Source organism: Pelmatolapia mariae, linkage group LG7 (genome assembly GCF_036321145.2).
Source record: "Pelmatolapia mariae isolate MD_Pm_ZW linkage group LG7, Pm_UMD_F_2, whole genome shotgun sequence".
Classification (NCBI taxonomy): domain Eukaryota; kingdom Metazoa; phylum Chordata; class Actinopteri; order Cichliformes; family Cichlidae; genus Pelmatolapia; species Pelmatolapia mariae.
The window spans coordinates 28,990,256-29,018,118 of NC_086233.1; the positions used below are offsets into that span (position 1 = coordinate 28,990,256).

The 27,863-nt window shown below is 41.9% G+C and overlaps 1 protein-coding gene and 1 long non-coding RNA gene across 2 annotated transcripts; both read left to right on the top strand.

The window, feature by feature from the left end:
- Positions 1–566: 566 nt before the first annotated feature.
- On the top strand, positions 567–16,985 carry LOC134630252 (uncharacterized). Its single transcript, XR_010094271.1, has 3 exons — positions 567–652; positions 1,343–1,405; positions 16,833–16,985. It is a non-coding gene; the product is annotated as an uncharacterized LOC134630252 (long non-coding RNA).
- A 2,923-nt stretch (positions 16,986–19,908) lies between these two features.
- Positions 19,909–25,805, top strand: LOC134631722 (G-protein coupled receptor-associated protein LMBRD2B-like). The gene is made up of 9 exons (XM_063480278.1): positions 19,909–19,916; positions 20,022–20,031; positions 20,193–20,312; positions 20,356–20,405; positions 20,531–20,643; positions 23,814–23,902; positions 24,748–24,935; positions 25,109–25,212; positions 25,507–25,805. Exons 1-9 carry the CDS (start codon positions 19,909–19,911, stop codon positions 25,596–25,598), a joined length of 774 nt encoding a protein of 257 aa, XP_063336348.1. The 3' UTR covers positions 25,599–25,805.
- The last annotated feature ends 2,058 nt before the right edge of the window (positions 25,806–27,863 follow it).

Consider the following 27,863-nt stretch of genomic DNA (forward strand, 5'->3'; position numbering starts at 1 on the left):
GCTCCATAGTTTTGGCTTTGTTCACGGCACAAGTGTAAACTCGCTGCTTAGTTCACAGTTGAATAGCCTTGTTGCATTCACTTGTTTTCTAAATAAACTTTGTCACTTAAACGTTCCCTGTGCTCCATCTGCATCCTGCATTGGAGTCCTTTTCTCTCGGGTCGGCTACGACTGTGACGCAGACTTTTATTAAATGATTTGAACACAACATTGAAAGCAGAAATAAAACCCTAGAGGTTTTCTTTATTATTTAGAACAATACACAAAAGGACAACCAAGAGAACCTGTGAGGAGTTGCCTACACATGACTTCAGAAGCAGGATTCAGAAAGTCTTTGTTACAGCAGCATTTTGGCAACATCATTGGCTGTTTCTCGTATACGAGGAAGACCAACTGGTCAAAAGTTACCAGTACTTTTTATGCAAAAATGCTGATAAACTCAATTTATTTGAGTTGTCTTAATTTAGAAAATACTAAGTAAGCCGGAAGTTTTGCTTCTCACTGCGGAAGGATGAAAGATGTGTTTTGAAAATGCCAGGTCACTACCGTCCTTCTCCCTCGCGGATCAGTCCGCATGTTCATAGTGCCAGCATTTGTTATGGAATATGTTGATCAAACCTGGAGAAGCGTCAGCTCAAGATGTTATCATCGGGTGAGAAAGCCGAGAAAGACAAAGCTGATTCTGATGCGTCGGGTCCGCTCTGTGTTACGTCTTTGTGTGGAATCCGTGTGCCTGCTCTCATTTGCTGTTTGGTGGTTGTGGAAATAGTTTTGTGAGCTTTAAGGCACCGAAAGCGCTTTACAATGCCATTATTCATTTACGCTCACATTCACACACTGGTGGAGGCAAGCTACGGTTGTAGCCACAGCTGCTCTGGGGCAGACTGACAGAAGCGAGGCTGCCATATCCCTCTGGCCAACACCAGTAGGCGGTAGGGTAAAGTGTCTTGCCCAAGGACACAACAACCAGGACAGAAGCCGGGGATCGAACCGGCGACCTTCCGGTTACAGGTGCCCTTCCCAACCCCCTGAGCCACGGTCGCCCGTGATTGCACAGCCATTAAGGATGAAATCAGTTTCTGAAAAGTGTTCTGTTTTTTTTCTCCCTCTGCTTGCTTCTTACTGTCTTTGAGGCTCGGGACCAGCACTCCTGTTGTTGGACAAAAAGAAATCAACTCAGTGTTTTGGTTTTCCAATATATTAGCAACTGTCAGTGACATTTATATTAATCAGGCTGAACTTTAATCATACTTTAGATCAGCCTGTTTTACTTATTGTTTAATTTTGCTATGGTTTGGGAAAGTTGTTTCTTTACTGATCTTTTCCTGTCTTCTGTTATTAGACTTGAGATATGACTGCACTATGCTGTTGCTGTGACTCCAGTTAATTCTACAAGACATGCTGTGTAAGTAAACAAACAACAACAGTTTGGTCTGCATTTCTTGAAAGATCACATCCCCCAAACTTAGTTTAGAGGGTTTACACTGTATATAGTGAAGTCTGCAAGTTTTCTAACAGCAAAATTTGTTTTGTGCCCAAATCATTTTGCACATCATTAGAATGAAAGTTATTGGCCATGTTTGCATAGCCCTTTTTAAAATGATGCTTTCATGACATTATTGTGTGTTGAGAAAATATATTTTACTGTTATTTTATCATTGCATCAGAATCATATGTAATAAGCATTACATTAAAGCATTTATTGAAGCTATTGACATTACATTAAAGTTGGGATGACAGTGACTGTTATAACCTCATGTTAATCTTCTATTTACAGGTGTTAGTATAATCATATAATCTTTCATTGCAGGTGTAACCATGATCATCTTTATACATATTGCCCCCTGGTGCTTATTATGGAGTTGTGCTCAAGTCAGTAAGGGTTAAAAGCTACAGTCAGCGGGATGTCTGATTGATCTATTGAGGGAAGTGGCTCAGAGCGTAGAAGGCCGCACACGCTTACAAAACACATATACCATGTTATGCATCATTATCCTTTATTCATTTATATTCTTTTATTAAGCTTTGAGTAGTGGCATTTGATTAGAACATTTATTCAACATATTAGCTGTATGGTTTCAGTTAGGTTATTCCACATATGAAGAGTTGGCCTCTGTCCTTACAGACAGAGTGAATGCTGAGGTCGAGGCACACACGCACACACACAAGCAGTAGTTAAACTCATGTGAAGGGGAGAGTTCAAATATTTAGAAAACAGTTTGCAAGGCCTTGTAGCTGTTTGATTGTGCTTGCAGGAGAGACTGTTTGTTCCAGGGGATAAGCAGAGTTAGAAGATTACTGGGAAGGATCTGGCCTCGGGAAGAGGAAGATGTTCTTTTAATTAGAGATGGCACGATACCACTTTTTTATGTCCGATACCGATACCGATATCATAAATTTGGATATCTGCCGATACCGATATTAATCCGATATAGTGTGTTTTTTAATCAATAAAACTGTTTTTTTAATATCTTGCTGCATTTTGTATAAGTTCATACTCAAGTTTAAATAAACAACAACACTAAAGCTATTCTGTTATACCTGTATGTAAAAAATACACTGCACCCAAAATATTTCATAGTTCAGCAATACTGATCAATCTAATAAACTTAAACCTACTCCATCCTTCCTATTCTGGTATTTTAAAGAGTACTTAGCAGAAATATTAAGCAACCTAACTAATAGGGTTGCAAACTGCCAGCAAAAAAAAAAAAAGGGAACCACCCCCCACCTCATGATGCTTAATCAACGTAATCAACTTTAATTTGATGCAGTGTGAAAAAAAAATGCACCGAAATAAATTATTTTTCAAGAATAATTAAATAGATTCAACATCTTTCTTCTACAGAATTGCAGACTGCACAGATGGTATCTTCCCAAAGGAAAAAGTACTATAGCTTACTAGGGTATATTAGACTTAACAGTTACTATATACAGTAATGAACTTCTATACATTTTACATCAGATTAAAACTTTGGGTGTAAGATTCAGATAATTATTTATTAAAAGCTAGACATTTTAAATGAGAATAAGAAAGAAAAGTATGTCTTTGTGCCCCCTTTTCCCTGTTAATGCCCTATCGGCCCCCCTGGCTAAACTTTGCTAGATCCGCCCCTGCACAGTTACCAGCCGTCAGCTACATACAAAGGATCCTGGTCTAGAAAGTAATATTAAATAAATTCTAACGACAGCTTATCAAGGTTAAACGTGCTGCTGTTGTTCAGCCGCTGGTTTCCTCTTTCTGGTGCAAAGTGAGCCAAAAACAAAGAAGAGAGACGGACTCGCGACAGAAAAGCCGATCAGCTGATCATTAAGCAGTTTCATGAAGTAGCGGCAGGAGAGGGAGGGAGAGAGAGGCAGTCGCTCCATATATCGGTTGTTAAGCTTAACGTAGGTACGCTTTACAAACATTCAGAGATGAACTTACACACTTGCTTTACTTCTCTCTGGGATAACTTCCTCGGAGATGAAATGCTGGTTTGCTAGCGAGGCTACAAATACACACAGCCGCTCTATCACGTGAGCACACTGCTCCGACATGCTACGGTTATGAGCCGAGTTACGCCGTGTCGCAAGTTTTGTGAGGTGCTTTTTTGATATTTAATGGATCGGATTACATTTTTTATTTCTCACCGATATCCGATCCAGCAATTTACGTCAGTATCGGACCGATACCGATACGTAATATCAGATCGGTCCATCTCTACTTTTAATGTGTTAAAAGTTGTCAACATTGATTGTATTGTACCTACTTTACGCATGAGGGGGCGTTCTAATACCCTGAGGTTCATAAAAACTATTGTTGTGTGGTTTTCGGTGAGAGATCGATGCTGTCGGCGCAGTATTCATCTCCCACACGTGTGCATTAAAATCATCGTTTTGACTTGACCCGGCTGGACCAGTGTTGTTATTTTGGTTTTCCTCTTGTATCCATCCCCAATATTTTGAACTCATAACAGTTATGGGGGCTCGTCCTGAGGTATTGGGGTGGAAGTTGAATCTGGAGGCTTGGACGGTCCGAGGTGGTCGAACGGACAGGCGCGAGCCAGTGAGCTGAAGTGAGTGGGCAGACCGGTCACATCTAAAAGGTGAGGCACTACCTGTTGATTTATTCCGAAGTGTGCCAAATTGGACATTGACAAAATTAAAAGTCTGCTCACTGAAATTACTGGTAAAGGTCTGTTTTGATTTTGGTGAAAACCTCATGAGAAGTGTATTGTTGTGAATATGTGATTAATGGCTGTGGTTGGCATATTGTGATGCAAAGCTGGATGTTTTAGAGTTTGAAAATGCTTTTGATTCAAGTAATGTATACATGATGATACAAAAGGTTGAGTTTCTTTTTCTCTCAGCTTGAAAACACATAGATAGATATTTTTGATAAATCAAGTTACCGTTTGGCTTTAGTATAATGTATGGTGTATTTAGAGTATGAGCTATCTTGATACAGAGAAAGTGGAGTTTGCCATCGTGGAGGATTGAATGATGTTCTGCCTCTGTGGTCAACTCCAGACACAGGCTTTAAGCAGTCATGAGCTGCTACGTTCACACTGCAGGTCTTAATGCTCAATTCCGATTTTTTGATCAAATCCGATTTTTTTGTCTGCTTGTTCACACTACACATAAAATGCGACAGCAAACGCTCTCCAGTGTGAACGCTCAAAGCGGCCCGCATGCGCAAAAGAAGATGTCACACACAAGGTGCTGTTTAGACCCAGAGCAAACAATATTGTTTGACTGATGGCCCTTAAAATAAAGACTTCGGACTTTACGTTTCACAATTTTTGCTTTAAGTTATTTTGTTATTTACATAATAATGTATATAACCTAATAATTATCCTTATTGCTGTTTTAGAGGAGCGGTGCTTCAAAGGATAGCTGCAGATTACTGTCAGATTCTGCAGATTATACAGTACAAATAAAATGTTCACGTTTCTCCAACGTTGTCTTCCCAACAGTTTCACTAACATCTACACTGGATGGCCAGGAAGCGTTCGCGATGTCCTATCGGGCGCTTCTCCGGCGCTGATAATCGGCGTCTGTCTTGTGTCAGTGACGTAAAAGACGGATTTAATGCGACCTGACCGTTCACACAGCAGTCGCTTTCTAAAACATCGGATACGTATCGGATTCAGTACCACTTACGAAAGTGACCCAGATCGGATTTGAAAATATCGGATTTGTGCCGTTCACACTGTCATACCATGATCGGATACGGGTCGCATAGGGTCGAAAAAATCGGATTTGATGCGCTTTCGCCTGCAGTGTGAACGTAGCCTAATGAGCGTGACAGAGCAATAAGCTTAAACAAAGTACATTTGGTGAATCTCTCTGATAAAAAAAATCTATGAGCACGCAATAAAGTGGACTTGTTAGGGGCAGTTTAACATAAGTCTGGTGAAAAGTTTAAATTGATTTGTACTTACAGACAGACTTTAAAGAAAATTGTATTTGTAATGATAAAATCATAAAATGATTTGGATCATGTTTGCGGTGTGAAGCATGATTTTATAAGATCTTTAAGTGGTTATTGTTTTAGTTGAATAATATAAGCATTTACATTTAATTTACTTTACTGTTTGGTTCTATCATTATATAGGGTGTGATTAAGCATGAATTTCACCACTATATGTGGTGTAGCAACTTAATTTTGTGTAGATAAAGGGCATGCTTATTTCAGGGCCGTGCCAAATTGAAATTTCACCTATAGGGGATTTTCTTTACATGAATTGCATTTGTCTCAGTGAGTATGAATAAAGGATTAAATACAGTGAATTCTTGAGGGTGTGTGTGTTTCTAGGGGTAATACTGGTTTTATACATTGATATTGAGGAGCGGATGATTGTGGCTAAGTGTGCGGATAGATACCGTGAAGACAACTTTGCAGCTGCTGGGTGTGAGTAGCTGTGTGTGTGTGTGACAGGAACTCTGCATGCCCATAAAAGGCAACTGCCAGACTGTGTGGAGTATGCACCCAGACAGAGAGAGAGTAAAATCTAGGTAGATGAAGTGAATGGCGGTTTTCAGAAATGGAATACTAATTGAATGTTTTAGTGTGTTAATACAGGTGGATTTCTCTCAACCTGGAAACCTGAGTACAGCGAAAAAGGATAGATTAACAGGATTAGGACGACAGACTGGCTCAAAATTTTACAGCCTTGACCTCTTACTTGGTCCCCACCCTGAGAAGAAGCTTAAAAGACATCTTCTCATCCGGTTATCGGTTACCATCACTGGAAATTTTCAGGCAAGTTTTTGGCTAAATTGTTGTTAGCACCATGTGTCCCTGAATCTCACGAGCAAGCCCTAACTCCTGGCTGAAGACAAGGAATGCTGTTATTTAAGGTGGGAAATCAAAAGTTGGGAAACAAAATAAAAACACACACACAACCAGAGAAATGTATGAGAAAGGCACTTGTTAGAGGAATGCCTTGCTGGAGAAGCAAGTTAAAATAACCCACCTACAAACGCACACACATGCAATGAAGAAACAGCTTACACTCATGAACATGTGAAGATTTTCCAGCAAGGTTAAAGCAGCGAAAATTAACAGACACCTGTTGTTTTAATGATGAAGTTTATCCACTACTAACAAATAAACTCTCTGGGTTGCAGGACAACAACTTAACTTCAAAAAGAAAGATACTGGTATGACCAACCAGTGTTGAAACAACAGATTTAGTGGTTAAGAGTCAAATTGTGAGATGTTTTTGCTGATTGAATAATATAAGTGATTACTGAAGGAAGGAAATTGCTTTTTGGGCTTTTAAACACGATCCTAAGAATTTTAACATGTACCTGTGTTGTCCTGTCAACTTGGTGGGTTGATTATACGGTGAGAAAAAACAAAAGGGTGAGAGAAGGCTGACACAGGGCCTGGCCCGGTGTTTCTCCCCTCTCTGAATAACACAGCCAAAACAACATCATTTTCCTGTTCGTCTGTTTTTGTTTTGTTTTGTTTTATCTCTTTATGTTTAATTGCAGGCTGCGTTGCCAGCCCGGAAAGCCGAGGCTGACCTGGACTCCTGCTCTCCCCTCTGCCATCTTTGATGTGACCCTGACCAAACGCTGCAGCAGCTGGACCCACAACAACAACCTGAAAATGTAAACAGTGCTGCAGGAAAGCGATCTCATGCAGCAGAGACGGAGCGCGTTAAACCCAAGGCTCGTTTCACTACACGGGGGAGATTTTGAGACAGCTTCAGCTGACAGAGCTGTGACGAGACGCCCATTAAGCCCGGATGAAAGGTGAGGCCGAGCAACAGAATGCTGACCTTAACAACTCTGCATTAACACTGTGCAGGACAGTGATGGACCAACACGGCAGCAAAAAAGGCGTGCCAGAGACAGGAGGAGTAACTGAGGTCAGGAGGCACCTCAGAACGGACAAAAGCACAAGAAGAAAATAAGCTGAAGGCACAGGTGTCGGGGCTCAGCCAGGAGCTGACCTCTGAGAAGAGCCGGACAGCAGAGGTGCAGAAGTCCGTGGAGCAAAGCAAGGAAAACATCAATAAACTTCAATCTGACGTGTACGGAAAAGACTCTGAGGTTTCTGTCCTCAGTAAGAGCTCAAGGCATCAGAGCAGAAACTGAGCATGGCTCAGGAGGAGCTGGACAAGGAGAAGATGCAGGTTTCACCTGCGGTGAACATGGACACTGGAGAAAAGCACTGCCTGATTTGGGGCCAGAACCAGGACAGACTGAACTTTGAACAGCAGCAAGGGTGGCGAACAGGCTGAAATGGAGGAGGGCAGGACCCCAGGGCACGCTTCAGGCCGTGGTTTACCCAAGACACCAGAACAGGAAAGTGATGAACACACAAACACACACATATATATACACTGACTCAGAATGAAGAGAAACACACACATGAACACATGTGCACTCGTTGATTGAGTGAGAAATGACACACACACATACACACACACAACCACACACCTGAATCGAAATGCTGAGGCATTAGAAGTGATACATACACATGCACACGCTTGTGCAATGAAGAGTGATGCGCACACACACATGCGCTGATGCAATGAAGAATGCTTTGCTAACAAATGCTTATGCTGATACGCAAAAAAAAAAAGAAAAAATGCTGCACACAAACATCCAAACACAGAATCTGTCACAACAACAAGAAGCCATTGATTGTTTATTGGTAAATGCGTTTCATGTCACCCAGAGGGCATTTGTGTAGATTTAAGGGACAGGGTCTAAAGCAGTTTGGTTATGAAAACAATGTCTGTTTATGGCTCAGGGCCTCGACTGAATTGTTTACTGTGCTTCACACAGCCTGTGTGGTACAGAGTGAAAATGTTGAATTAACGGTGTGAGTTTTATTTCAGAGCACCACATGTTGGTGATGGAGACTTAATTAAAGCAGGAACACACTGGAAGAAAAAAAGAAGGTCCTGGGTTCAAGTCCACAGTCTGGCTAGTTTGCAGTGGTTTCTCTTTGGGTATTCTGGTTTCCTGCCACAGGTAGAAGTCATGCAGTTATTAGAGCTAGGTTAATTGATGATTCTAAATTACCAGTGAATGTAAGTGTAAATGGTTGTTTGTTTTTATGTGATAAACTGGCGAGCCGTCCCCGCCTAGTAACCTATCTCTTCAGGGTTGTTTCCCAGCCCTCCTGCAACCAGGATAAAGATAGGAGGATGGTAGTTGTTGTAGGCCCATTCAATTTTTATGGTAACCGGGACCTAGACTTTGTTAAACAGTATGTGATATGAAGACAACATGTAGTATTTAAGTGACCGAGTAGTATTTATATAAGTCTTATTGAATAGTGTTGAAATAAATTGACAGAATTGTGAAGGATTGAAATATTCCAAGAGCTCAACTTACTTGATCTGAATATGTTTCAATCATGTTCTATGAACACAAAAGGCACAGGTTTACTGAATATGGAAAAGTTGTGTTGATTTAACTCAGTTGTTTAAGTTTCTGCCAATACAAAATATTTGTGTGCAACCGGTGTCCACTATTGAATCAAGTAAATCCAACATGTTTTTCAGTGCAAAAGGAGTTATGGTACCTGTATTCCTACACGATATTGTCCGTGGAGTTAGGAGAACTTTGTGGTGAAGTTTTGGTTAATTTTTGGGTTTTGCTTAACACTAGGTCGATTTTTATGAGTGAGGTTTGGGTTGTTTTCTTTCTCTCTTTTTTTTTTTTTTTTTTTTTTTTTTTTTTTTTAAACCTGTCCCGTTTGGTTCTTTTGCCATCAGAATTGTTGTCTAAAGGCGAAGAAAGATGCCCAACGGATTTACTTTACCAAATGGACCATCCCAGCCTTGCCGTAATGGTCCATTTGATTTACCTTTTATTGTTTATTTTATTTTATTTTATTTATTTTTTTTTTTTAACTTGCTAGATACGGGACAGGGGAAAAGAAAAGGGAGAAAGAAAGAGGGGGGAAAAAAGCAAAACAAAACAAAACAAAAAAAAAAAACAGCGGAGAAGAGGGACGGGGATAAAGGGCAAAAAACAAAAACCAACAAAATAAGCAGACAAAAAATACATATATCGATCACCTGGATCACCTGTTGAGAAAGAAAAAAGAAAACAAGCAGAAGAAAACGAGAGTAATAGAATAAACAACATCACAATGATATATGGGAATATAACACTAAATACTTAATATTAAACATTATTGTGCAGCACGTAAGATCGACAGCGCACAGTGTGCTTTGAGGTAGGAGCCAAAAAGGGTGTAGTTTGTGTGTGTGATCACCTGTGTGTACACCTGTGAGCATGAGCGCGCTTGTATTTAAAAGGTTCCTTAATGTAATGATCTGCTAGAGGGTGTGGGGGGCCACAGTCCCATCCTCCAGGGCATGAAGCAGGTATGGAGGAGATCAAAACTCCAGACATCCAGAGGCCCCCAGAACACAAGAGACCAAGGAAGACCAACAGAGGGGCAGCCGCGCCACTGTCCCAGAAAGAGCTGAGGAGAGTCCCAGATGAGGGGTCACCCAGCAGCCGCGGAGCAGAAGCCAGGGGGGGTTGCAGTGACGTGCCCGTGAGCTCCGCCGGCAGCCAGCTGTGCCTGAGTGACCGAGCCCCAGGCCGAGAGGCCGAAGGCACCCCACCCCCGAAGTGGCCCGAGCGAGCCCCAGGTTCCAGGCCCGGATAAGCAGCCACCAAGGAGTGAGCCGGTGTGTACCAGGACGCCCACCCCCGGACACAAAGAACCACCAACGCATCGATGTCTGAGGGCGTCTGCCACCGGCAGGGGAAGTGGTGGGGGGAGATAGGCCTCCAAACCTTGGAGGGCCTGAGATGTCCCCAGAGAGGTGGCGTCTGATACCCAACCTGACATATGGACACAGACATACAGGCACACTCAAATACAAACATCCATTCCCACCCTCATGCTCTCATAGGCAATTACTCCACACTCAACCAACGTGGAGACAGACATAAAGAGACGCTGTACACACAATCACACTCCCCAAGCGTACTCTAAGAACCGGGTCTAGGTACCCTTGCCCCTGGAGGGGGAAACTGCACCCAGACCCAGGTGGTGTTACCCTTTTCCCTGCAGTGGGGAGAAGCAGACTGCCCCGACTCCGCAGCAGCAGGGAGGCCCCACACACCAGACCCCAGTCGGACGGCCAACTCCTCCTCCTAGCCCCCCCGCTCCAGCAGGCCGCAGAGACCGGGGGTGTGAGAAGACTCCAAACCTCCCTCTACCCGCTCATATGTAGTGTTGATGTATATGTGTTCTAAGGTGCAATTAAAACCCAGGAGGGCATGGAGCTACCTGCCAGAGAGCAGCAGGTAAGCGCATAGCCCCTCCTGATAGCCCTCAATGTCTACGTGTATTTAAAATTGAGAGGTGGGCAACTACGCCAGGGGTGCGGTGTACACCCTGATGGTAATTTGGAGTCCGTGTTGTGAGCCCACCCCCAAGATCCTATATGTATGTGTTATGAGAGTGTGAGTAATGTGAATGTCTAAGTTGTGAGATAAAATTGAGGCAGAGGCAGCCAGAAGGGGACAGAGGGGGGGGATGCCTCCTCTGCACCCTGGTGACACACCCCTACCCCAAGGCCCTGCATGTGTGGGTGATTGTGGTGGAGCGGGAAGAGGGAGGCAGCTGGAGATGGGGAGGGAAGAAAGGGAGGGGCAAGTGACCCCTCCCTGGGGCCAGCTCCCCCGCTGACCCCAGTAGGCACCCCCATGCTCTGCAACCCGCCAGGGAAAGGGGGCCCAGGCCCATCCGGACCAGGGCCCAGTGCAGCAGCGCCGCCCGGCCCCACAGAGCCCGGGACAGCCCACCCGACCCCACTACAGAGAAAACTGCACCCACCCCATCATCCACTCATCTTCCAGACTACACAAGACAATAGACGCCCAGGCTGAGATCTTCCTCCACCTCTCCTATATCTCCCCCTCCTGCAGAGAGAATTCCTGAGGAGAGGAAAGCTCCTGGAAGATGTGACAACCTCCCCCACCAGTTGAAGAGTCCCCCAGGTGGCTCGATGCACCGGCGGCGCCCTGCGCCAGGACTGGGCCCCCATATACCCACCCGCCCACAACCCCAGCAACACACCAACCAGGACCCGAGCCCCCGAGGCCCGGCCAGGGCCCCAGCCCAGAGACGGAGCGCCCCCAGAACCTCACGCCTGTTTTCTTTCTCTAAGAGAGAGAGAGATGGGTCTATGCGTGGACATGTCTGCAACGGGCCCCAGTATTTGGTATTTTATTAGTATTTTATTGGTGACGTTTGTTTTTGCTTTTGTTACAGTGCACTGAGATAAGAAAATCTGAGAGGTGTGATCCACCGGTGGTGATATTTTGGTATTTTGAGAGTTCCTGATTTAACAAATCAGCTCTTTAATCCAGGCCTGAGAGATTGAACTTTAAAGCTCGATAAAATATTCTTACTGAAAACAGTCGCAAAGTGTTTTTCTCCATGATTAAAATGGGCTTGGGAGAACTTCACTTATATGGGACACTGATCACATGAGAAGTCCTGAGTCTATAAGGATTGCAGCGAGTCAATCCAGTCTAAAAAACAAGGAATTGTTTCCTTTAAAATGATGGCGTCATCTTGCTGGTGATGGATACTCGAATAGGTTGCGTGTGAGACTCCATTATCAGCAATATCTGGTACGAATGTGTGTGAATGTATGCATGTAACTGGACTGTGATGGACTGACTTGAGACTGAGATAAAGACTGCACCAACTTTAGGATTAATAAATGTCGACAGACAATTCACCCAGCCTGTGAGAGAAGGGTGGATGTTTTGTCTTGCCTTGTTTTTGTAGGAAGATAACAGAGACTGGAGGGGGAGAATGTAGCTTCACATGAGAGTGTGGAGCTGCGGACTTAACCGTTTGGTTGCTAATTTTGAGTTATTGATGTTTGCATTAAGAAAATTGTGTTTTATTAGTTGTGTTTCGATTAAAGTCATTACATTATATCCACCTTAAAAATGTTGGGGAATGTCAAAGGCTACAGTGAAGGAAAGGTTTGATGTTACTAATGACTGAACATGTTATTATTAACCATAGCAGGCCACTGTAAAAAGTCAATTAACGTTTATGGAGAAAAAGCCAAAACTTTAATAAAATGCATGATTATCAGGGAAATGGAAAACTTCACATTCAGAATAAGAGATATGTAATAACAAACACTGGTCCATGTGAATTAGGTTCTTTCTTGAAACGGTCAGAAATTTAAAAAGTAGAATATAACCGACAGGGCCATGTGATAGGATGTGGCGCTGCATAAGAACAAGAGCAAAGTGAAGAAAGAAAACCTATTGTGTTTCGTGTATTTTATAAAATTCCTTTTGACAAATTCAGGTGAAATGTACCACTACACTCAGAGGATCAATATGAAATCAAAATGTATGCAAATTCTGTATGAAGTACATGACTGATAACTGTTCTGTCCTGAGCTTTTGTTTCCTATAGCACCCGCTTGACCACACCAACAGCTTTTCGCCACCAAAGGAGGGCAATTGCCAATATTCGAGGGAGAAATATTATCAGTAGTGGGAAAGGTAAGCCCCGATGGGGGTGATAAAACCATAGATTTGAATTGAATTCTTATAATTAAAAACTGGGTTGTTGTTGTAAATTTAGTTTGTGTTGCATCTGATATGCGCTAACATAGAAGTCATTATACTCCACTCGTTAAAGGGGGACAGAGGACCTTAGATTTAGGAGCAAAAAAAAGCAATGGACCTCACAAAACTGGATTATGAGGTGTAGGTGATCTCTTTAAAAAAGAGATCACAAAGGGGGAATTGTAAGATTATTATATTGTGAAACTAGATGGTGAAACTATTATGTAGTTTTAGTTTGCATTGTTCTCCTGGATTAAAAGAAGGTGATAACTATTACACTTGTTTAAACTGATTTGTATTACATTGGACTGCTGATTTATTGTGCATGAATGATATTGTTTTATAATGCATTATACCGGGGAATTATAAGAAATACTGTTTTTAGAGAATTATGACCTTATTTGTCTGATTAGAAGAGAGCAGAATATACCGGAGAGGTTTTCTGCCTCATCTCATCAGGAGGAGATAAAACGGGAGCCAAGGCCGCTACTTAGGCGCCGTGTGAGAGAAAGAATGTGCATGTTTAGGCTTTTACGATGGTTTATGCTTAAAAGTGTTGAATTGTATGGAATAAAGTAATGGTCGATCAAGCATTTATACACCGAGCAGTGTCCTTCCTTTAGCCCAAAGGACCGAAAGAATTGGGAGAACTTAACAACTCAAGGTTCTTCAAATCTTGACAACAAGCATAAAATTCTCCAAAATTTAGAGACAGAACGGAGTTCTGGATAAACGTAATTTAGCGACCCACAGAAGGATGGAGGTTTGGAGTCTATAATACTGTGAAATAACATGCAATATAATGCGGACCATGTTGATTATGTTTATACTAGTGTGCAGACATTGGCTAACCTGACCAGGGAAGGCAGTAAACTGGATTGTTGAAACAGTCGGCGTTAAAGTCACCTTTCACAGTCCAGACTAGGATGGCGTTGGACATCCTCAGGGTGGAGAGAGGGGTTGGTGTGACCAAGGTATGGTTTGGCTTGTTGTATGTATATTTCAAAATGATACAGCTCTGGATAGCCCAGTTGCCAGGGCATGGACGGATGACAGACAGTATTAAAGGTGGAGAAGAAATTTTCTGGGATTGAGGATCCTCTGGGTAAGTGGTTGACTTAAACATGCATAAAATAAAAGCTATGATTTTGTTATTGACTGTTAATTGATTGATAATTGGCCACATTTACAGCTGTATTGACTTGTTATAAACACAGTCTACTTCATGTTCAAGAATTGTAATTAACAGATTGAAAATAGTGACACTAAGAGAAGAAGATGCAGTGCCACACTATCAGATGCCAGTGACGGTTGGGCTCAGTGATGAATCAGGTGAGCTGGATTCATGGCTGAATCAAGACATAGATTCCCCTGCTGTGGTCAGCGAGGGAAAACAAGGGGGAAATAAAAATTTAGAAAGGCGTTTTATATGTGAAGTTCATATTAATACAGGTTTTGTTTCTAGGCAATTCTGCGGATGCAGGCTCTGGGCGGAGCCCGGAGTGTAACAGGTCAATCATGATAACTAAATTGATTTCATTCCCTAGCACAGGAAGACAAGGCTGGAGCAACAACACGGGAGAAGAGAATTTCTGATACTTTCTGAGATATGATGTCACTAACCTTTTCTTTTAATTTTCTAGCTCGGATGAATCCGACACAAGGGATTGTGTCAAAAGGGGGGAAGTTTAACATAAAACAATGGTGTTATGAACATTTTTATGACTTTACTTGTGTGTTTAATAATGTCGGTATGGTAAAACTTAAGCTGATAATGACCTTATTGTTCCCAGAATTTTTTAGGGAGCAACTGGGAAGCATATATCAATATTTCCATGTTTGAGCGTTAATGATTTAAATAAACTGAATAGCGTTTAGAAGATAAAATGCCTGTGTTCACGAGATGCTGAGTATCACACTGGAGAGGAAACTCTGGGACGGTAGGCTAAAGGAAACACATGTTTTTTGTGAAAAGGGGGCAAATGTTAGAATTGAAATGGTTAATTTGTTTTTGCTGTCTTTGATTAAAATGAGTGGTTCTAATAATTTTCATACACACATTGCAAATGTGCTCATAATGAGTTAGCGCTCGGTCTTGAAGGTCATAAGCTTCGTTCGGCGTGATTGTCCGGACTGATATATTGTAGGTATTGGCCTTGAGTGCAGAGGGGTAAATGCAAACATGCTTACACACACATAGATTATGGTTAGAATAAGTTGCTGGGTCAGAGAGCCCTGAACATGATATTCTAAACCAAATTTGCAGTACTGAAAGAACAATGAACAATAAAGTTAGATTATGAAGATTAGGTAGGGCGGTGTTTTGGTTTTCTGTCTCTTACAGAGAAAGGCACGGACACCAGACGACGTGTCTGACGAGTGTAAGGGGGATTTCAACGGGGTAAGGGGGTGAGAACGCCTCTTTGAACACCTGAGGTTGTTGACTCATTCCTGAGCCAGAGGACGGCTTGAGAGGGTCAGAGCGAGGGCAGTGGACCTGGGAACGGTGGTTCCGGGGCCCATGATGCCATTAATGGACATGGAGGTGGCTGTGTAGGTCGAGGAGTGACACAAAACTAAGTGTGGTGACCTCTGGAGTAATCCAGAGGTCATGAGAAAATATATTTTACTGTTATTTTATCATTGCATCAGAATCATATAATAAGCATTACATTAAAGCATTTATTGAAGCTATTGACATTACATTAGTTTGGATGACAGTGATTGTTATAACCTCATGTTAATCTTCTATTTACAGGTGTTAGTATAATCATATAATCTTTCATTGCAGGTGTAACCATGATCATCTTTATACATATTGCCCCCTGGTGCTTATTATGGAGTTGTGCTCAAGTCAGTAAGGGTTAAAAGCTACAGTCAGCGGGATGTCTGATTGATCTATTGAGGGAAGTGGCTCAGAGCGTAGAAGGCCGCACACGCTTACAAAACACATATACCATGTTATGCATCATTATCCTTTATTCATTTATATTCTTTTATTAAGCTTTGAGTAGTGGCATTTGATTAGAACATTTATTCAACATATTAGCTGTATGGTTTCAGTTAGGTTATTCCACATATGAAGAGTTGGCCTCTGTCCTTACAGACAGAGTGAATGCTGAGGTCGAGGCACACACGCACACACACAAGCAGTAGTTAAACTCGTGTGAAGGGGAGAGTTCAAATATTTAGAAAACAGTTTGCAAGGCCTTGTAGCTGTTTGATTGTGCTTGCAGGAGAGACTGTTTGTTCCAGGGGATAAGCAGAGTTAGAAGATTACTGGGAAGGATCTGGCCTCGGGAAGAGGAAGATGTTCTTTTAATGTGTTAAAAGTTGTCAACATTGATTGTATTGTACCTACTTTACGCATGAGGGGGCGTTCTAATACCCTGAGGTTCATAAAAACTATTGTTGTGTGGTTTTCGGTGAGAGATCGATGCTGTCGGCGCGCCGTATTCATCTCCCACACGTGTGCATTAAAATCATTGTTTTGACTTGACCCTGCCGGACCAGTGTTGTTATTTTGGTTTTCCTCTTGTATCCATCCCCAATATTTTGAACTCGTAACAGTGTTGGTTGGTGGTCAGGGCTATCCAGACTGACAATTGGGACATTGAATGTCAACTCTCCAGTGGGGAGGGAGCCTGAGATTGTCTAAATTTGAGTCTGTTCTATACCAAATGCAGAAAAAAATATTTTAGGAAAGCAATTAAGTTCATGTTCCAAAAAATATGATTGTTTGCTTGCAGGACAACAGGAGAGATGGGTCCTCCGTCACAGATGGTGTGGTCAGTGAAGATGGTCGCCTGCAGGTTCAAGCTCATTGCATCTCCAACCCACATCCACTGCCACTCTACTTAAGGGAAGTTAAAGACTAGAGCAGGGCGATATGGCCAAAAATATTTATCACCATATATATTTGAAAATTTGCGATAACGATATAACTGACGATATAATTGATGCGAGACAAAATATAACTCCACAACTAGCGCAAAAAGAAAAAATCCATCCATTTATTTTCACTTAAACAAGCAGCTGGTTTTTTTTATGCATTAAAGCTATATCAAAATTTAACAGTGCAAATGCAAATTCCTTGCTGAAAGTTTAACCCAAATGCATTTCCAGTAGAAATGGGCTGACATATCCTGAGCATAACCATTTATAATATCCACTGAAGTTAAAAAGAGGTGCTTTGCAACATTAAACTGCAGTGTGCCAAATAAAAAAGCCAAATATGTATTTTTCGGACCATAAGGTGCACGGGATTATAAGGCACATTAAGCGAAACAAAGCAGTCAGATAAATCAAACTTTATTCAACTCATTCTTCTTGCTTCCTCCACTTCTGTACCATTGATTCATTAATGCTGTATTCTATCACAGCTGCTCTATTCCCATGTTGTTGCTGTATATTAATGACTAACCTCGTATTGTGGATGGATTATCTCAGTTGTGCTCCTGACTGAAGTTTGGTCCGTTTACAGCATCTTGCCATGTGATTGCATTTGTCCCTAACCACCACGAACCCTCACGTTAACCTTTATCGAGTGGAAAAGTATTTTATCTTGATTATATAAGTAATGTAGGAGCCATATGAGTTGCTCTTTTTTGACTAAGTGGGTTGGTTTAAATGGACTCACTGTATTGGTGCACGGGTGTGGGGCGTGCCTCATGGGTGTGGTAGATGATAAATGTGGTTGCACTCACCTGTTCACTGCACCTGATGTTGGTGAGCAGAAAGGTAGGGTGAGCATGAGGCAAAACTTTCTGTTGATCGCAGCTTGAGCGCAGCTTGAATGACTTTGATAGATTTTGACTGTAACTTGATGTTTTTTGTATAGTTGTGCACTAATTGATGCCATAGGCCAAGTTGTTATTTGGCAAACTAATTGGTAGTGATGGGTAGATGAGGCCTCGTGAAGCGTTTCAGCACATTCCCCAAACTGTGTGGACACAGTTTTGCTGTTTTGCTCCATACTGACACCTGCTGGGCCTTAAATATCATTGTAGGCAACTTACTTGAGACTCACAACAATTCACAACAATTCAATGACCTAGTCATACTTATACACTGTAAGGTATTGTACTTTCTATGGAATCATTTTATATCTTTTATGTTGCAAATATTGTAGACATCACCAGTGTGTGAATGGGTGGATGACTGGATGTGTAAAGCGCTTTGGGGTCCTTAGGGACTAGTAAAGTGCTATACAAATACAGGCCATTTACATCTTTAAAATATAGTGTGAATCACATTAAATGAAAATTAAGATGAAAGTATTGTGAATGTAATATTACCCATTCGACTCAGTTTATTATAAATTTCTATTCAGAAATATAAGTTTATCCAATCTTTTTGCATTTAGTCTATTGTGGTTTTTTTTGTTTTGTTTTTTTTGTTTGTTTGTTTTTTACACCTTTTCCCCAGCTTTGGAAAACTCACAGGCACAGATGAAGCTGGGGTACACAAAAGCTGTAAAGTCAGGTGGAAAAGGTTCTGATAAGATGTCTTCCTATTCCCCCAGTACGTTAAAGGATCCTCTGATCTTGGAATTTTTCTCTCTGACACTCTCCACAATACTAAGGGGTTGGCAGTCCTTTATAATAAAATTCAGGACTGCTTGGTCCAGAACAGTCTTCCTAGATGCGTGATTTGAAAAATAAAACGCATACTAATAAAAAAAAAAATGATGATAAAGCTGTTCAGTGTCAGTATAGGCCGACCTGTGTTCATTCTCAGTGTGTTTGTCTCCTCATTTTCATGTTTGGCTCTGTAATGCCTCTGTAACACTGAGGATTTGCTTTTGTTTGTAAGAAAGCTCTGCAGAACAGATGCAACATTTATCCTGCATAAAATGAAATAAATAATTTACACTTCAAGTCAAATTGCTGTTTTTCCTATTCTGGTAGATTACACTGAAACAAACGGTTACCTTATTTGCAGTTAAAAGATCAAAATGATCCCACACAGCAGAAACGTTTTTCTTTCGGGCTCCATTTTGTTATGGAGAGATGTGTATTTTTTTTTCTTTGCCAGAGTAATTTTGTGGGGGGTTTTTTGGTGGCGACTCATTCCGTTGGCAGATACGGATGCGGTACCTGTTAAACAGAGTTCAGGGAACAAATGAGCCTGTACAGAGTACTCAAAATAAATAAGTTGTCCAAATTTAGTCATTTTTAGCTAAGCTTTACTCAACTTTTTTTTTAGTTCTGGGAACCAATTAGATTTTACAGTACACTTATACTTGTTTGCTATACCATAAAACAATAAAAGAAGGTACAACCTCTTCTCGTGACCGCAGGATGTGAGTGTGTATGCCAGAACACTCTGGAAGGCACACAGAGTCTTTACAGACTGCTAAGGATCAAACCTCTATCAACATGCAATTGATTATAAAACTCTAAGCATATATGAGTAAATATTTCTAAGCATAAATGACAATCCAATAATATAAACCTGACACAAAGTGGCAAAGAAAAGCTTTTTATTTATATTTTTAATCTCAAGAAGCAACAGTGAAATCACACAGGAGAAAGATCTGTATGTAAAACGTGGGGAGAGTATTAGTTTCCTAGCAGCTGTGCTGGCTTGTCACACGTGTTATTCATTGTGATGGTTCATTGAAAGAGCACCAGTGTGACGGTACCATAGACTTCAACCAAACTAAGGCACACGATGCAAAAGGCGATAAAGACATGACTCAATAGCTTTGTAATCACTGCTGTCAGCTGAGCTTTGTTTGATGGTGGTTCAGGTAAACAGCAGAAGAAGAGGAGAAAAGATAGTCCTCGTTCCACCACAGAGCAAAAAAAGAAGAGGAAGATAATGACGAGGTGATGATGAGGTTTCTCTCTGTGCTCGTAGTTTCCTCCTCAGGCTGCACACAGCTGAAATCTTCTGTTTCCTGTGCACTCTTAAAGTACTGGTTTTCTCCTCAGGGGTTTTAAGGTAATAAGTCACCTGCTGTCACGCTCTCATGGATTGGTTAATGTTAGCAGTAACTCTGTGTTTTTTTTTTATGCTCTCATGTCTGAACCCATCATGTGCAGGTGATCTACACCGTGCTGAGACACAACAGTACTGATGTGCAGTGGTAGATCCTCTTGCAGCATGCCATCCACCTGGATGATGTGGCCAAGAAGGAGAACAGCTCCACCCACCAATTCGTCCACAGCTTCCCGTTGTCAGAGCCAGCCGGCTGGCTCAGCAGATACATCTACATCCTGACTGTAGGTGGGTGTAATCAGATTCCTGCTGTGATCACCTGCACAGGTGTCCTGCTACAGTTTTCCTTTGGGTGCTAGTGGCAGTGACATCGAAGAGTAAACACTGCCCTGTGTATGTGTGTGTGTGTGTGTGTGTGTGTGTGTGTCACAGAGTAGTACTAGGAGTGCCTCCTGAACCTTTGGTTTTACCGCCTCCTCTCCGTCGTCCTCACTCTGTTCAGCGTGGCTGTGGTTTGGTCCAAGTGCACCTTCTTCACCTTCTTCAGCACGTGGCCTGTCCTCTCGCTGATTGTCATCCGGTTGGCTGAGAGGCTACAACTACCAGTACATCGAGGTGAGCCTGAGAGGGCAGACGCTAGTTTACACACAAACCGTCAGACACAGAGCTTCATATTTCTATACAGCCTCTAAAAGTGTTTAAAGCTGCTGTGTGATGGAGTGCTGCACAGCTGAGTCTTTGTTGTGTTACAATGAAGGAAACGTGACATGTGACGTTTGTTTCAGTGCTTCGTTGTTGAAACACGATCTCACTTCATTCAGACCGCTGAGCTCCTCTTGTTCAGCTCACTGCCTCGTAATGCTTGCTCTCTCCACCAGATGGCATGCTTCATCACAATCTTCTTCCTTTGCACCTGGTATTGACTTAGAGTTTTATTGTCATTGTGTAGTTTCTTGCACAGCGAAACTGGGTAGCTGGACCACAAGGTGAAAAGTAAAGAAGGGAAAACAATATACAATGAGGGGGAAACAAATAAATAAATAAAAAGCAATATATATGTATCCATATATGTGTGAGTGAACTATATACATGGTGTGTGCGTAGGAAACATTGAAACATTGTGTGGTTGTATACAAGGGCAGTTATATAATATAATAAATAAAATAAGGGTGGAGGGGCCATGGTCATTTAGGGTGGGGGTGGTGATTCCAATGAGACCAAAATATTGCACATGAGCCAAAAATATTGCACAGAGCATGGAAAGAGTGAGATATTGCACATAAGACATTGCACATAATCTTCTTGCCAGCTGTTGTGCAACCAGCGTACCACACGGGGATGGCGTGTGGTACGCTGACCTCTTCCTTTGTTTTCTTGGTGTTTAGGGTAGAGATGGCACGATACCACTTTTTTATGTCCGATACCGATATCATAAATTTGGATATCAGCCGATACCCATATGAATCCGATATTGTGTGTTTCTTAATCAATAAAACTGTTTTTTAATATCTCGCTGCATTTTGTATAAGTTCATACTCAAGTTTAAATAAACAACAACACTAAAGCTATTCTGCATTATACCTGTGTGTGGGGAAAAAATACACTGCACCCAAAATATTTCATAGTTCAGCAACACTGATCAATCTAATAAACTTAAACCTACTCCATCCTCCCTATTCTGGTAGAGTACTTAGCATAAATATTAAGCAACCTAACTAATAGGGTTGCAAACTCCCAGCAAAAAAAAAAAAAAAGAAAAAATAGGGAACCACCCTCCAACTCATGATGCTTAATCGATGTAATCAACTTTAATTTGATGCAGGATGAAAACAAAATGCACAGAAACAAATAATTTTTCAAGAATAAGTAAATAGCTTAAACATCTTTCTTCAACAGAATTGCAGGATTCACAGATGGTACTTTCCCAAAGGAAAAAGTACTATAGCTTACTAGGGTATATTAGACTTAACAGTTACTATATACAGTAATGGACTTCTACACATTTTACATCAGATTAAAACTTTGGGTGTAAGATTCAGATAATTATTTATTAAAAGCTAGACATTTTAAATGAGAATAAGAAAGAAAGGTATGTCTTTGTGCCCCCCTTTTCCCTGTTCATGCCCTATCGGCCCCCTTGGCTAAACTTTGCTAGATCCGCCCCTGCACAGTTACCAGTTGTCAGCTGCGTAGAAAACGATCCTGGTCTAGAAAGTAATATTAAATATATTCTAACAACAGCTTATCAAGCTTAAACGTGCTGCTGTTGTTCAGCCGCTGGTTTTACTCTTTCTGGCGCAAAGTGGGCCAAAAACAAAGAAGAGAGACGGACTCGTGACAGAAAAGCCGATCAGCTGATCATTAAGCAGTTTCACGATTGAAGTAGCAGCAGGAGAGCGAGAGGCAGTCGCTCCATATATCGGTTGTTAAGCTTAACATGGGAACGCTTTACAAACATTCAGAGATGAACTTACACACTTGCTCTACTTCTCTCCGAGATAACTTCGGCGGAGATGAAATGGTCTGGGTCTAGGTTTAAAAGGTTGTCTATACGAATGTCTGGGATGATGGTATTGAAGGCCGAGCTGAATTCAATAAAGAGCATCCTTACTGATTTCCCAGGATACTCCAGGTGATGCAGAGGAGAGTGAAGGGCGGTGCAAATTGCATCCTCTGTGGACTTTTTTGCCTTGTAGGGTGGGAGGCAGTCCTTTATGTGCCTTAGGAGCAGCTTCTCGAAGCACTGTGCAATCACTGGAGTCAGTGCGATGGGTCTGTAGTCGCTGAGGCTACTGATGGTGGTGGACTTGGGGACTATTGTTGCAGATTTCAGAGAGTGAGGGACAGTGGCATGTGACAGGGAGAGATTGAATAGTCTGGTGAACATGGGAGCCAGCTGGTCGGCGCAGGCTTTGAGCAATCTACCAGGTATTCCATCAGGGCCAGCTGCTTTCCTCTGATATTCTGCTCTGAACACATTGCCGACCTCATGTTCTTGGAGGCTAAATGTGTGGGGACTGTGCTCAGAGGAGGCTGTGGGCAGGGCGTCGTGCATGGTGGGGTTGACTGCAGTTTTCTCGAAGCGGGCAAAGAAGTGCTTATGTTCCTCTGCTAATGAGATGTCCATATTATCTATATTTGTCCCACTGCCTTTGTAATTGGTGATGTGTTTCAGGCCTTCCCATACCTTTCTGGAGTTGTTATCACAGAGGTGGTCTGATAGATTGTTTGAATAGTCCAGCTTTGCTGCTCTGATGCCTTATTTAAGGTCTGCTCTTGCTCTGCTGTACATGTCCTGGTCCCCAGATTTGTGTGTTGAGTTGCATGCCTTTAACAATGCCTGAACCTTACTCGTCATCCAGGGTTTACGTTTGGGGTAGAGCCGGACAGGCTTTTCCGTGGAGACAGTGTCCATGCAGTGCTTGATGTAACCTGCGGTTGTGTGAGTCTCTAGTTCATCATGTTAAAAGACACTCCACTCTGTGAGGGTACTTGAAAGGGTTCTGAAAGCGTGAGGAAACACATCCCTGTAAACCAAGAGAAGACACAAGTACACGTGTTTCTTTCGGGAATGTTCCTCCTCATATACAGGGCGAACATTTGTACTGTTTCAAAAGACCTTAAAGTCTCCTCTTATTTTTCTTAAAGCACACAAACTACAGAGTTGTGCAGTGAGTCAACGTGTTATTAAACAACATATCATGTGACCCAGATGTTGACCCGGAGATAATGGAGGAGTCAACTTGATGGAGGTTTTGTGACTTTGTGGTGTTTTCCTCCTGCAGGCTGTCCTGTCGTCTCACTCCTCCCCTGTTTGATCCACATGGACTCGGCCATCTCCCACCACAACAAGCTGCAGACTGCTCACACCTCTGTAAATACCCACACTGTGTAACACACCTGCTGTTACACCTTTTTGGTGCAACCCTTTAAATTTGGGGTACCCCTTTGGCCTCTCCCCTTTTCTACAATTCCCTGTAGGAGAGGAACTGGAGCGGGCAAGTTAATTACTTGGAGGTCTTTCATTCTTTTTACCTTTCATCGCAGGAACACAATGCAGGAACACAGCGGTTACATATACAGTAGTGTGCCAAAGGTTTAGGCAGGTATGCAACAACGCTGTAAACATAGAATGCGTTCAGAAAAATAAATAAGTAAATAAAATTATATATATACTGTATATATATAGCGCCTTTCTAGACAGAGTCATAAAGTGCTGCACATAAGATAACCAGTCATAAAAAGGTAAAACAGACAATATCAAACAGACAATTTAAAACAGGCAAAATTAACCAAAAGCAGTTTTTTTTAAAAACAACTACTCCATCCACAATTCTTAAGGTTTGGGGGAGAGAGTTCCACAGTCTAGGGACGTAGGGCTGTAGCAGATCAGAGATGTAGGCTGGTGCCAACATCTCTGATCTAAAAGTCAAGACCAGGATCTTAAAATGGCCTCTGAATTCAACAGGAAGCCAGTGTAGCTGAGATAGCAACGGTGTCACATGTGAATACAGATTTTGTCAAAACCCTAGCGGCAGCGTTTTGCACAACCTGCAGACGATCCAGAGAACCTTTGCTTAGATACATCAACAGTGAGTTACAGTAGTCCAAGCGTGAGGAAATAAATGCATGTATAGCAATCTCCAGTTCAATTCATTCCATTCAATTCAGTTCATGAATGATTAATGATTGTTTATTAACCCCAAATGTATTCTACAGCAGGACAACGACCCCAAACACACAGCCAAAGTCATTAGGAACTATCTTCAGTGTAAAGAAGAACAAGAAGTACTGGAAGTGATGGTACGGCCCCCACAGAGCTCTGATCTTAACATCATCGAATGTGTCTGGGATTACATGAAGAGACAGAAGGGGTTGAGGAAGCCTGTATCCACAGAAAATCTGTGGTTAGTTCTCCAAGATCTTTGGAACAACCGACCAGCTGAGTTCCTTCAAAATGCGACGTGATTTAGATTTCTCTTTTGTTCATTCACTGCATTTTGTTGATTGATGAAAGCTTTGCACAGTACTGTATGTAATTATGTTTGTGATTCTGTGTCGTAATCAATGTTCTCTTCAGTTTAAGGACCCGCTGCCTTGATCTTCTGGGCTTCCAGCAGTTTATGGAAGACAGTGAAATGACCTCTGACCTGATGGACGAGGGAAAGGAGCTGAACCGCCAGGGTGAGACTGTCGCCACCATCTGAATTCTGTTTAACAAGACAGTTATAATAAAATATAATATTTGTACAGTTATAGGAAGAGGCGGAGGGTAAATACCTCTTTGTTTCTTCTGTTTAGATTTCAGAGAAAACTAATCAGTGTATGATATAACAATAGAAGTCACTCACACACATCAAAGTCCTTTTACACATCTTATTCTAATAACATAAAATATATATTTTCATTGTGTATTAAGTGCACAGACTGCAGTTTACAGCAGGTTTCCTCACATATACTATATGATTCCAAAATAAGAAAGTCATCTGCTGGGAGAAGAAACAACAGTGAAACGGGAAGTACAAAGAAGCTGCTCATCACTGGATATTCTGCTTAAGATTGAAGATTGAACATCTGCCTCCCAGCAGGTCAGTAAAACCGAGACAGCTCTTCAGAATCGGCGACAACATCTCCAGCACCATCAGACTGAGAACAGGAGCTCCTCGAGGCTGTGTTCTCACCCCACTGTTGTTCGCTGTCCTGACACTGCACTGCTCTACACAGCTCCAACCACATCATCAGGTTCGCTCATCAGCAACGACGACGAGTCGGCGTACAGAGATGAGCTTGAGCAGCTGGCGTTCTGGTGCAGCGAGACCACCAACACCATCTCCATCACCAGAATAGCCTAGCAGCGCCTCCACTTCCTGAGACGCCTGAAGCGGGCCAGCCTTCCTCTTCCCATCCTCACCGTGTTCTACAGGAGCACCATAGAGAGTGTTCTGACCAGCTGCATCTCCGTGTGGTTCGGCAATCTCATCCAGCTACAACGGATTGTTAAAGCAGCTGCCAAGATCACTGGAACATCTCTCTCCCTCACACGCACTCTTTTCTCTCCTCCCGTCTGGCCGACGCTATCGCAGCATTGGGGCCCAATCCTCCAGGCTGCGAAGTAGCTTTTTCCCACAAGCCATCAGACTCTTGAACTCACTACCGGCTCTCCCACTCCCCCCCAACACCCACACCCACACAAACCGTTACCTAACTCTATTGCACTCCACATACCACTGCCTTTGTAATGCAGATGCTGCTCTATGGACAATCCTTACACTCAAGAACTCTGCTCATGTTTACAAGCTGCTACGCTGGTCACTTTAAATCACTTCAAGGTCACTTTAAATCATTCAAATTGTAAATTGTTATTAATACATTTACCTCCAAGTCTTAAAGTGTATATTTATTTTTTCACTCTTCTTATATTATTATTTCTTTTGGGGGGGGGATTGCACTGAATGTAACTGGAGCCTCATCATCTCATCTCTAGATACTGTACTGTATATAGCGGAGATGACAATGAAGCGTACATTGGCTTGACTTTGATGTGACAGACTGCAGGCCTGAGCTTCTAAACAGATCAAATCCTCAATTTACTGCCTGTCATGCCGGCAGTAGAGACAGTCTGAGCACATGAATGTGAATCACTTTAAACGCAGTTTTTATGAAGGTCTTGCTAATATATTTCATTTCTAGTGTTTAATGTTGTAGATTTATTTATCTGTCTGTCACGATGGGAGCTGTTAGGATCAACTGATTCAGTCACTGATAAACCTGAAGTCCTTCAGTCATGTAGGAGGTCAGAGCTTCATGTTTATGGGATTCATGTGCAGTTTAATTGCATCTGTATTTATGTCATTTAAAGTTGATTGGCAGGTGATTGTGTGTGAAACCATGTAATCACTGTAAGTTCATCAACACCTTCACCATGTTTAAATAAGATAAGATAACATGACCTTTAGTAGTCCCACACGTGGGAAATTTGTTTTGTCACAGCAGGAAGTGGACAGTGCAAAAGTTCTGAAGCAATAATTAGACTACAATAAGAATAAATACAGTACACAACTGTACAGAATAGAATAAAATCAAATACTATATACAGTAGAATAAAATATACAATAGGATAAAAATAGAATAAAATGTTGTACACAACTGAGTAAAAATACAACGATGCCAGAAAGGAGTATTGCACTTAGTGTTATTGCACATGTGTGGGTGTGTGTGTTTGATCAGTTAAAGTCTTTGTTGTGGAGTCTGACAGCAGTGGGTTGGAAAGACATGCGAAATCTCTACAGAGTTTCATCTGTGTGCTGTTAGATTTCTATTTGTTTTTGTTTACATTAAAATAAACTGGAAATATGAAGCAGATCCCCGATGAACCCCAGGAGTCATTGTGGGCTTGTACTGATTGCTAAACCAAGCTGCACAAGATTGGACTGAAGTAAAGCAAAGGCTGCCTTGAATGTAGGAAAACGATATGAAACCATGACAGTGAGCTTTGGAGGATTTCTTCAGTCACGTTTTTATGAAGCATTTGTTTATAGCATTAAAATGAAGTGAGCTAAAACTGTAAAAACACAGAACTGGTCCTTTAAATGTGTTTAGCAGTAAGTGTTGTGGTGCTGGCAGAAGTGATCTTCAGTCAGAAAGGTTGATGGTCAGGATGAACCTGGACAATTCTCTGTTTATATGTGTCATATCTTTTGTATGATATGGGATAATTATTGATAGAGACAGACGTAGCCTTGTACTTACATTTCTTGCCGCCTGTCAACACTGCATCTCCTGCCGTTACAAACGGCTCTTCTGTGTTTGTGTCTCATCGTTCTAGTGATGAATAT